The sequence below is a fragment of the Ostrinia nubilalis genome, chromosome 4, assembly GCF_963855985.1.
Source record: "Ostrinia nubilalis chromosome 4, ilOstNubi1.1, whole genome shotgun sequence".
Taxonomy (NCBI): domain Eukaryota; kingdom Metazoa; phylum Arthropoda; class Insecta; order Lepidoptera; family Crambidae; genus Ostrinia; species Ostrinia nubilalis.
In genome coordinates this window covers 4,405,032-4,416,881 of record NC_087091.1, presented here as the reverse complement: position 1 = coordinate 4,416,881, position 11,850 = coordinate 4,405,032, and the positions used below count along the sequence as shown (strand labels likewise).

Sequence of the window (11,850 nt, the reverse complement as noted above, 5' to 3'; positions counted from 1 at the left end):
GGAAAAGGGGACAAGAAGCGATTGTCTATTCTATCTATGCGATGTTAATTTGCACCTAAAATGTGATATAAACACTTAAATAAAATATTTATGAAACCATGATTTAAGATCTTCAAAGCTTTTTGTAAATATTTTGACAGCTGGTAGCGACCTCTAAATCTTAACCAAAAAAAAAAACAAAAAAAGCTTATTTCATATTTAGAGGTATATAATCGAATGAGAGAGAATTCAAAAGTCGAAAACTAAGGACCACCCTAATACTTATTTGTAATGAGGTACGTACGTAGGTAAGTATTACTGTTATTTTACCTTTGTAAAAATAACATTTCAAATATACCTACTTAGGATTAAAAAAAACTTATTTTATTACAATGTCTTCATTGATACCTATTTTATTAACACATGACGAATAAATTAAACATACTATTACAGAAAAAAATTATTGATTACCGACATGGCCAACATACCTTTCATCATCATTCTTTGGGAAGCGAAAAAAAAGATAAATCCGGTAGATTTCTTTTCGAATTTAAACACCCGAACGCCGCACACACAATATTTCTTTCTCTTTATGTCCATTTTTAAATAATACTTCGATCATAGAATTATAATCATACTACAACGCACGTCAGCGTCCTGACGGGCGCGCGCGTGACACTCGACTGATATAATACCCGCCGGCGGGGCGCTTCGCTGTAGGTAATTATCGGATGTACCGCGCGGAGTGAGCCAGGCCTGGCAATACACTCGTGGAATGTTTTTTTTTAAATACAGCGGACAGTGCATGCCGCGACACTCGCGACGGATGGACTGCGAGGTTCGCTTAGAGCTCGTGTAAAGCGTGCGTCTGTGTGCGTGAGTCTGATTTCGAGCGTTTGTATGAAGCTTCCGTACTGTTTGATTTATCTACTGTGAGTACGCCCCGCGCTCTCTTAGTGGTCGGACGTACCGTGTTTGTTCTGTTTTGTTTTTTGGGCGTGCTTGTCGAGAACGTCAATACGATGTCGTGGGTGGGATCCTGAAGTCCTTATTTTAGAAGTTGAATCTCGGCCACTTCTATACGCAAAAACCATAGCTGGGCATTAACTCGTTAATCCGTTAATCGTTAACTAACGAAGTTAACATTTCTATTAACGGATTAACTTTTAAGTTAACTTTCAAAAATGTTAACGGACTCGTTAACTTCCGTTAAATTATCCTTAATCCGTTAATCCAGTACCTACTATTTACCAAAAAGATACAGCAGGCACGCTGAAAAACGCGTTCTGATGTCATTCGGGTTTCCAGAACTTCCAGAACCCAAAACAACAGTTTTTGTAACCAGAGGTGGAATTGTGTAAAGCAATCGTAATCATTTGACAGTTCATAACGTACGATAAAGTCAGTTAAACAAAGAGTTTGACAGAATAATCGTAGATTCGAGATATTCTTGGAGTCGGTGCCAGCCTGCTCAGTGCCAAGCTCAAGAAATGTTCTAAATTTACCGGCACCGACTCCAAAAATATCAATCATGGTATACATTTGTCTTAAGTATCTCTGTTCATTCAGAGGATGTATGAATGTCCTTTGTTTCTTTCTTCGTCTTCTAGCAACACAAATTGCTATTGCTAGTAATTTTGCAGAAACCATTCCCGTCTTACTAAAGCGAGGGACGAGACGAAAGTGATTTAAAAGCGTTCGAATGAATGATCACATTGAAGACGTTATAAAAGCGCTGACGCCGGGTTATAACGCAACGCTGTTTAAACTCTCGTGCGAATGAGGCCTTAGGCAGTTCGATTTTTTAAATTCTTTATTTAATCAATATTGATTTCTATTATTTTCATTAAAACGTCATTAGCAGGTTAGTAACTAATAACACTCCTGGAATGGAAAGGATTCGGCATAAACATTAATAGCGAGTACATCACTCACCTTCGGTTTGCCGACGATATTGTGGATGGGTATTTCGCCAAAAATGGTCAATTTAGCCTAATTTCCTTGGCACGAATTTTATTTTTGTTTTTAACTATTTTTTGTTTCCCAATGCATTAAGTAGTAAAAACTAAGCTAATACATCTAGAAGGGGTGTCATAATTCGTTTTAGAAACAAAGTTATGAGGTCATAAATTTTTGGTAGCCAAGGAAATTATTATAAATATTTTTTTCTCTAAGTTTTCTTCTGTGGTTTGCTTTTTTTTGTTCGACCCATTTTTGTGTACTTTCGCAAGCAAACATGCCAATGAATATTATATCATTACGACCTTTTTACACAAATAAGGAAGATAAATGCAGTAGATTGAGTTAAGAGTTAAAAACAAGTTTTTCTATATCTATTCTGATACCTATTTCTTAAAATGTAAATTTTAAACTTATTCCAATAAAGAAATACTCAAAATTTGACTTTACGCCGAATTATTAAAGGTCTTTTATAATTTCCTAGGTCATTTTATGCCACGGAAAACAAGGAAATTAGGATCAAAGAAATTAGATTTATGCCTAAAAGACACCACAGACAAAAACCTATTTACCCTATGCATTTACTATTTAAATCATGGGTTTACCTCTACAGACACTACATTTGTGTAAATAAACAATAAAATTAATCCATTGTTTAGCTGCAAAAAACCGTCCAAAGAAATTGACTTTTTAGTAAACAAAAACCCAAGGAGGGACCTATTTATGCGATTTGTCGCGAAACTGATCAACGACGTACTGTCCTGCCTCAATGGCCTCTTGGGATGAAATGGCCGAGTGTACAGTCTAATTTTTTAGAAATCAGCAGAAATGTCATCAACAATGGCCAACTGACATAAAAATATTTTTAGTCTGTGAACTAGTGATGCGACAAAACCTCTCGTTAATCGCAAAGTGAATTATTGTAGTAACTACTTGCGTATCATCGCGCCGGGTGATCGTCAAAATACTAAAAATATGCAACACAGTCGCAACATTGAATGTGAACTGATTATGGAATTTTCGAGAACAGGAAACAAACTGTATGCACAGATGTAATCAAAAAACACACTGGACAGTAAAACAATCAATGATATCCGTAAAGTTTCGCGATTGAAAAATCCGCCAGATGGCAATACGTAGACGCGAGATCCAAATGCTGCATGATTGGTTATTTTTGACATAACATTGACAGATATGTCAAAATCCACCAATCACGCAGCATTTGGACCTCGCGTCTACGTATTGCCATCTGGCGGATTTTTCAATCGCGAAAACCCTCATTGAAAGAAGATTTTAATTTTCTTTTATTTTATTTACTTATATAGGAAAATAAGCAATGGAACAATACGTAACGTCAGCATAATTGCATAAAAAAGTAAAATAATTTCGTTTAAATAAAACCGACTAAAAATTAAACTGACCCCGAAAAAGTATACACTAAAAGTAGAAAAATAATTTTACGTTATCTCCAATATTGTCGAAGTTATCGCTGGAAAACTAAACAAAGCATCGTATATTTTTTATTTAAAATTAATTAGTAATCGGAATAAGTGAATACTTAAAATAAAATCGATTAAATTTACAGATTATTGCCTATGACTCACAGGTACAGCACTGATGTGTCAGAGACAAGTCATAGACAATATGGAGATAACACATGATTTTAAACGTCAAGTCAATTTGACAAGTCTCACAAATTTTCATCGTCCACGTATTTTGCTAAAATAATTTGTTTCAAAGATTGATTTCAAACTTGTATAAACGTGAAAATAAAGTTGGTTTCATGGGCTTGTTAAATAATGTGTATGATATTATGAACACGTAAGTGATTATGGTGTAATTGTGTATGAAAGTGTTTGTTTACATCTCTGCTGGATTCTAAAAAATCAAGGTATAGTGGTGCAGTGCGTTACATTCTAAGTTTTTTCGTTTCGTTACAACAATGGTCGAAACGAAGACCCAGGGAAATTATACTTTTGACCTGGACAAGAACATAACTTCACTTTATTTTCTTCCTATAAGTATTTGACATTTAAAGTTTTTATTTTCCGATAGCCAAACGTTTCTCAAATGTAAAGAGAGTGCTATTAGAATTAAATTACGCTTCAATTTGTTATAATGAGCCTTCATTTTGGCAAACAACAGTAATGGACATAACAAGGAAATTAGAAAAACGACTTTTGATTAAGTTTTTCTACGGTATTATTTGTAGTTTCTGCTATTGTAATAGCAAAAACAAATAAAACTTTTGATGAAGTTTCCCATAAACATATTTTTATACAGATAGATATAAAAAAACATGTGTTCGCCTGCCTGGACACAGAAAATTTACTGTTTCGGCGAAATACCCGGATATGGCAGAATCGTTGGAAGATCTTGGCACAATGCTCGAAGACCTTAATCGAGTTTCCCAACAGGTAAGTAGGTCTGAGGATGAACATGAACAAAACGAAGCTTATGTCGAATGTCCATGTTGCGCCTTACCCAGTTTCAGTTGGGAGCTCAATTCTCGAGATTGTCGACAAGTATGTCTACCTCGGACAAACGATCCAGCTAGGTAGGTCCAATTTGAGAAGGAGATCAATCGTCGAATCCAACTCGACTGGGCAGCGTTCGGGAAACTACGCAACATCTTTTCGTCCAAAATACGTCAATGCCTGAAGACTAGAGTGTATAACCAATGTGTTTTACCAGTGATAACTTATGGCTCGGAAACGTGGCCTCTCACTATAGGCTTTATACAGAAGCTCAAAGTTGCACAGCGTGCTATGGAGAGGGCTATGCTTGGTGTTTCTTTGCGAAATCGAATCAGAAATGAGGAGATCCGTAAACGAATCAAAGTCGCTGACATAGCCCGATTAGCAAGCTGAAGTGGCAATGGGCAGGGCACATAGTACGCAGAACTAACGGCCGATGGGGCAGAAAGGTTCTGGAATGGAGACCGCGTACCGGAAAACGCAGCGTGGGACGTCCACCTACAAGGTGGACCGACGACATCGTAAAGGTAGCAGGGAAGCGCTGGACGCAGGCCGCTGCCAATCGATCAACATGGAAAGCATTGGGGGAGGCCTATGTTCAGCAGTGGACGTCCTATGGCTGAAATGATGAACTAATAACAATGTCAGTTACCAACTGGTTGGTTACTTCATTCAATGATTAAACGTTTTATTTTTTTATTATTTTCAAAATAAATTTTTTTTTTTAAATATCCCTAGTATATTCCTAGTTATATGAGTATTAATTTACATACTATTCTCGTATTGAAAGCGGTTAATAACTTCATAAAATAACATTAAAGACTTGAAAAATCACCTACCGAAAATTCAAAATTTCCAAAGCTTGGTACATGCAAAGCGGCACCCAAAGGCACAAGAATTGTATGTCATCTTGATCGCCGTGTATGGTGCAATAGCTCATGTGAGTACCAACCCTTCAGTTCTATTCAGTTAAAAAAAAATCTACTTTAAGTGTTTTTTTCCATACAAAAAATTTTTTAATATTTTTTTTCTCACACATGGAGCTACTCATACCCTTCATACTATATTAGTAAAACAAAGGGAGGTATACTAAACACAATACATATTTTTATTTATTAATTTCTGACATTAAGTTTCTATGGTATGGGAGCTTCATTTTCAGACCACTGTGCGGCGGCGTCGTGTGCAGGAGCGCTTATAGTCTCATGTAGGTACTTACTTGCCCACCTTCAGTGGTAACATGTTAACATCCATCATCAGAAGAGTCTACATGCCGCTGCGGTAAACGCACACGGGAGCAGCGGTGGTGGCAGAAAATCATCAGCCCTCGAGCTCCGCGTTGCTCACACGTCGCACCCTGCTGCCCGCGAAATTAAGAGGCTGGTTTTACTGTCACGCGGACCCGCTCTGCACGGCCAATCTGTATGAACTTCTAGGGAGCGTTTTAGAGTAATGCGGTCCGGAGGAACCGCTCCGCTCCGCTCCGCTCCGCACTAGCAGTTCATAACAGATCGGCTGTGCGGAGCGATCCGCACTGACAATCCGCGTGACACTAAAACCAGCCAGAGGCCTTATTAACTTATGGGTGCTGCTGACCTACTTTACAACAAAAATGAATATAGTAATTTGCTGTTGACTAGACATACCTACTTATTTATTGAGGTATACCAACAACATTACATACAAAGTAATTACATGAAAATCTGAAAAGGTTTTCATTCTATCAGCTTGCAAAAATTCTCTCTTCATTTGTCTATTTCCCTACTAACTAGGTAAGCTAGGTCATTTAATTAAAATCAAATAATGTATTCTGCAAATATCGTTTATTGTTCTTCAAAGTTACAGTCTCACATCTTAACAAAAAACAAACAAACCAGTGCATTCTCTCTGAATATACCATGTATAAGCACAAGGAAGCACTGCAAAGGCAGCTTTACATTAGTAAATAACGCCGTTACTAAAAAAATTCAAAAATAAAGAAAATCAACAATTAAATTTCTCTAAAATTAACAATTAAATATTTAACCAAGTAATTTGGTTTAGACCAGAATCAAGTTTCGATTATTTGTCAATGAAAAACTGCGATTGCGCGTCTTTTAGAGAAATGGTCAAAAATATAAACTATTTGAACACAAGAGGTAACATACTTAGTCAAAGTAGGCACTTTATCTTAAACCTAATAAAACTATATTAGAGTCAACATTAGTCTATCATAAGAGGCAACAATAACAATGATGAATGAAAAAGTCTACACTCAAAAAATCTTAGTCTATCATAAGAGGCAACAACAATAAAAATGCTTGATGAATGAAAAAGTCTACGCTAAAAAACTTAGAACTTCGAAACAAAAATACAATGTCCATAATTGTACCGTTGTTTCTGCTCCATTTCTTCACATACAACGAACGAAACGTAGCCTTATTTACCATAAATAGAGCATACATTTCGAAACAACTTACTCAGAATTAAAGTTAACTTATTCATACGGTTCGCCAGATCGCTGGGACTGGCATGGGTGGTTGGCGGTAGAGGTATTCGTAGGGGAGAGGCACGCAGCTTGGCACTGGCGGCAGGAGAGACGGGTACATGGGCGGCACCGGCGCCGGTGTCGAGCGTTGGATGAGGTCAGCACGGAGCAGCTGGAAAATTAGAAAAGGATTTTAAACTTTACTGTGTAGGAAATAAGGTTCTAATGGTCTTATTAGACTGGAAGAAAGACTTGAGGGAAGATAAAAAAATTGTTACTGAATAAGAAAATTAAATACAAAATAATTACATACTCGCACTACTTAAAAACGATCGATTTAATTTATCTACACATTTTTTACTTTTTTGCGACTGGAAAAAAGCACCAATTGCATACCCAATGGCCTGGGGGACAAATGGATTTTGTGGGACTCCCTGCCAGAAGGGCAGCTGTGACATGGATAAGATTAAGGCTTTGTACCAGTAACAAAGCTCCCAAGAAACTAGCAAAATAGTATAATGAAACTAGTATTTACCTTAATCTGATGCAAAGCATTTTCAGCTGCTTCCACATGGGCTTGCTGTACTGAGAAGCAGGATCGCGTTGTCAGCGGGCCAATGCTTTGAGGGGTGTTCAGCAATGGCAGCCCCACTTGTGGCAGCTCCACTCTTCCCACCCAAACTTCGGCACCAGTCGGGTCCACATACTTCTGGTATTCATATCTGGGTGGAGACCACATATACCTGAAAAGAAATTAGGAAGTTAGACAATACAATGAGGGTAGACATTGCTTTGCAGCATATTTTTAAATTTATTTAGAAGGAAGACTGCAAGATAATTATCAAAATTCATGACATAAATTACTAGAATAAAAAACTGCTAAGCATTAATTAGGTCAATATTAAAGATAGCTGGCTAAAATATTAAAAATATTACAAAACTAACCTTTTACACATAGCATCCAACTTTGCAGGAGCCAAGGGGAAGTTTTCCTTCTGCGGAGATGTGTGGTACATTAAGTTACAGGGCTTTATGTCTATAGGAGAGCCACACGATGAGTCACCAGCGCCCACTGATCCGATTCCTTCGTCCTCTTTGCTTGGTGAATTCGCATATTCCTTCTTCTCCAAGTGCTGTTTGTAAAGCAAAAGTGTCTGTGTAAAGTCTAGGCTATTGTTGAATTTCGCATTGCCACGGTTCAATTTCTGTATACGATACAAGTCACGGTCAACTGGCTTGGCCCATCTGATCTCAATATTGCTGCCATCGATTTCGGCATTTTGCAATCTTGATAATGCCAGCTCAGCATGCTCTCGCTCATAGAAATGGATAAACGCATAGTCATAGATCTTTTTAACTCGCTCAATTTTGTTCTGAATAGCATTTTCAAATACAGTTTGAATAGTTTCAGGGGTGGTTCTAATCAAGAAGTTCCTTACATAGAGCACTTTTACCTGTAATAGAAAGAATAAATTTTACCTATATTGTAATTTAAAACTACACAGGTGGGCATGCTTTATGAAAGGACAACTGAATGTAAACTGTAAGAGGACACTATACACAAATAACAGCTGAGCATCAAGTACAAATTAGCAAATTAAACTTAGGTACAAACATCACAGACTACATTTGTTGTAAAATCGCACTTATTACAACTACAATAAGGTCACAGTGATTTTATGTTGTGATATCTGTATCTACTTGGTAACTAACTTCGCAAAGCAGAGGAAAGTAAATTCGCGACAGTTTGAGGATTAATCACAAGTAAAAATACTACATACCTTTTTCATTTGCTCGTCATCAATGTCTGGCTCCGGCTCTGCCCAGTCCACCATCACCTCTTGATCCCAGATCTTTACGCAGCCAGGAATAAGCGCGCGCCTCGCCATCGCAGCGGCGCGGTGCGACGTGAATTCTACAAAGGCGAAGCCCCGATTCAGCCTTCTATCGAAGCAGTTCTTGTAGAGAATCACATCGACGATCCCGGCGACGCGCTTCGACAACTCTTCAAGCACCTCCTCTTTGGTCTTCGTCTTCGGGATACCCCCAACGAACAGCCGGCAGTTGTCCACAGATTTCACCACTCCAATATGCCTGCCGGCCCTGATCTCGTACCCATTCAGCTCCTTCACAGCTTTGAAGGCGTCAACACGGTTGGTGTAAGTCACAAACGCGTATCCTCGGTTAGACCCGGAGAAGTCCATCATCAGACGCATCTCGTATATCTTGCCGACCTTTGAGAAGATAGGGACGAGCTCGTCTTCGAAGATTTCTCGGGGAAGCTTGCCGACGAAGACTTCGCATCCTTTCTGCGGGGGAGACCCAACCCAGTCCGGCGGTGGGCCATACTTCCTCTGGCCATTGTGCTGCACTATGGGGTACCCTGTCTTCTGCATCAGGTCCAGGAGCTTGTACGTCATATCGTTCTTGTCCATGTTTGATTTGATCAAAATAATCAGCGCGTAGCACTTTCCGTTGAGAGCGATCGGCGAAATGCGGCGTTTTCAAAGTGGCGGCTCCCTTTATACTTTTGCCGACAAACAGGCGCCGGCGGCGGTTGTGACGTCAAGGCGAGCGAAAATCATGGCGGAAGCTCGGTTCCGATTTCGTTCCTTTTTTAAATCTTATTGTTTTGTAAATAATTAATTGCAAATATATTATTGCATAAATTACTGTGTATTATTTTGTTTTTACCAGTTTGTTAGTATGCAAAAATTAAGGTGCAGTTTTAACGTAGGTAAAAAAGAAACTGAAAATTGACTTGGAGGGCACCTATATCCGTTTTATATAAAGTAAATCCGTATCCGTTTAAGAAAACTCAAGGAAATCAAAATTAATTAAAATATTTTAAATTATAATTGGCATTTTTATTTGATATTGTTTGAAATAATTTCTTTGTAACGAAATCCTAACATTTATGGCTGTTTCCGGCGGCAAAATTTTAAATTACCTCATCAATTTTTGTTTTATTTCTAGGCAAATTATTTATTGAAACTTCTGAATTACATATTTTAATAAACTGACTATCTTAAAGTTACGAACATAAATTAAGGACAAAGTTTTAAATAAGTTTGCGGAATTTAAAGATGGCGCTGATTTTTAACTTGGGAGATTATTAAAATCATTATTGTTAAAATTAATTTTGCATGCTATACCCTGGTGCATGCATGCAATACCTACATGATTAAATTAGCCAAGTAAATAATTAAATAAATAAATAAAATTCTTTATTGAATAACTTATTGACAGTTTTTAACAATAGGCTAATATTAAACTATAATAGGTAAAAATTGTGATGTAATGGGAACTATTATAGTACATAACACTAAAACCCTCTAATATCTATGTCGACTGGTAGACGATACGTGGAGGGAATAAAATTATTGTACCTCTACACGAGCAGGGGTTTATTTACCTTTTTCAGGTTAATTACAAATGTCCTAAATACCATCATTCCAGAACAACATACTTAAATCGTTTGATAGTGGGAAAAAAATGGCATTGGTCAGTCTTTTGTTTCAATTCAATTTTTATAGGCAGGGTCCCCCGAACTTACAATTATTATTGCTTGTCTGCATACCTATCTAAAGCCTGGTCCGTGAGCACGTAGAATTTTGTCCAATGACCCCAAGCTACCCATCCTTATCGCTCGCGCATAATTATGTTGCTGTCGCGCTCGCACACTCACTGCGCGCGCGCTTCGCACAGATAAGGATGGGTAGCTTGGGGTCATTGGACAAAATTCTACGTGCTCACGGACCAGGCTTTAGATGAATTGAAATGTTTAGAAAATAGTAAAACTTGACTAGGGTTGAAGCAATACGCAATCTATGACCCCGGTTTTAGGTTTCTATTTGCATGAACAAAGGTGTCTGAGTTTCTTCCGCCACTTCTTCTCAGCACCAGCCCATAAATGTTGTCCCGAAGTGGTGGTAGTGCAAGCTATATTTGGGACGTGTATAAGTGCCCTAGAAATGGCCTATGTACTGAATAAACTACATATTTGAATTTGAAAAAATAAACAGTTCTGCTTTGACAACTTCTGCTTATAAACAGGGATTTCGTCGGGATGAAATGAAAATTGGAATTCACAGTAAGCTTAATACTTTAATAAGACTAATTATAAAATCACATGTACAAAATATTTCACAGTCCATTACACATTTTTTATTTTTGTTTTTTTCGTATAAGATTGAAGTACTTAGGCAGAAGATACACAAGTTTTTATACCAATCCATTACAATTTAATACATAGTTACGTGAATACAACACAGAATTTATAATAAAATATTAAGAATGGTCGCAAATTTCTCTTTATTACCCTGAAAAAAGGTTATGTATGTAAATTCTAGGCTAATGTGAAAGTACAACACATCAGCTCAGCATAAAATGTATCAATTCATTTTCAACCTTAAAACTATGGACATAAAATCTGTAAGCAACACCTTACTTTATAACTAACATAAAATATAAAATCAGATACAAATATTTATACAGATCAAAACAATCAAATCACATTATTTAGACGCGAGGTATTTTATACATAAAGTAAACATTTAAAAGATCACATTTTCCACATTTGCATTCAAAATTTAATTTAAAATTAAATTCTAAATTAACGAAGTCTGTACAACGGAATGCATAGTTACTAAAATAAAGGAATGAAACAATTTTAACAGATTGTATCTGTATGTCATAGTCACATAATAAGGGTTTCAAATTGGCGCCACTGGCGAGTAATAGGACCTTACTCGACATTAGCGCCAACTTGGCGCAAATCTTTCAACAGCTTCAGCGCTCACTAAAGCCCGGTCTCCGAGCACATAGAATTTTGTCCAATGACCCCAAGCTACCCATCTTTATCGCTCGCGCGTAATTATGTTGCTGTCGCGTTCGCATACACAGTCGCGACAGCAATATAATTACATGCGAGCGATAAGGATGGGTAGCTTGGGGTCATTGGACAAA

At 37.4% G+C, this 11,850-nt stretch overlaps 2 protein-coding genes across 3 annotated transcripts in view; both read right to left on the bottom strand.

Annotated features, from left to right (window-relative positions):
• Positions 1-6,247: 6,247 nt before the first annotated feature.
• Positions 6,248-9,561, bottom strand: LOC135088508 (probable RNA-binding protein 46). 2 transcript variants are annotated; one of them, XM_063983337.1, is made up of 4 exons: positions 8,664-9,561; positions 7,828-8,336; positions 7,418-7,625; positions 6,248-7,054 (listed from the first exon to the last, which is right to left on the bottom strand). In XM_063983337.1, the coding sequence occupies exons 1-4, from the start codon at positions 9,315-9,317 to the stop codon at positions 6,896-6,898; spliced, it is 1,530 nt and encodes a 509-aa protein (XP_063839407.1). In that variant the 5' UTR covers positions 9,318-9,561; the 3' UTR covers positions 6,248-6,895. The 2 variants fall into 2 exon arrangements, with proteins under 2 accessions (XP_063839407.1, XP_063839408.1); XM_063983338.1 differs by having other exon boundaries at positions 7,828-8,015.
• A 1,408-nt stretch (positions 9,562-10,969) lies between these two features.
• The window catches only part of LOC135071333 (sialin-like), a 32,518-nt gene continuing 31,637 nt past the window's right edge, over positions 10,970-11,850 (bottom strand). The window contains exon 14 of the mRNA XM_063965126.1: positions 10,970-11,683. The gene's annotated coding sequence lies outside the window, so the exon portion shown is untranslated. The remainder of the gene's footprint in view (positions 11,684-11,850) is intronic.

Excerpts from the sequence above, each read along its gene's own strand:
- LOC135088508 (XM_063983337.1), bottom strand. The coding sequence starts at position 9,317 with ATGGACAAGAACGATATGACGTACAAGCTCCTGGACCTGATGCAGAAG. Across the intron at positions 8,337-8,663 it reads ATGACGAGCAAATGAAAAAG|GTAAAAGTGCTCTATGTAAG; the intron begins GTATGTAGTATT and ends TTTCTATTACAG. Across the intron at positions 7,626-7,827 it reads TTGGATGCTATGTGTAAAAG|GTATATGTGGTCTCCACCCA; the intron begins GTTAGTTTTGTA and ends ATTTCTTTTCAG.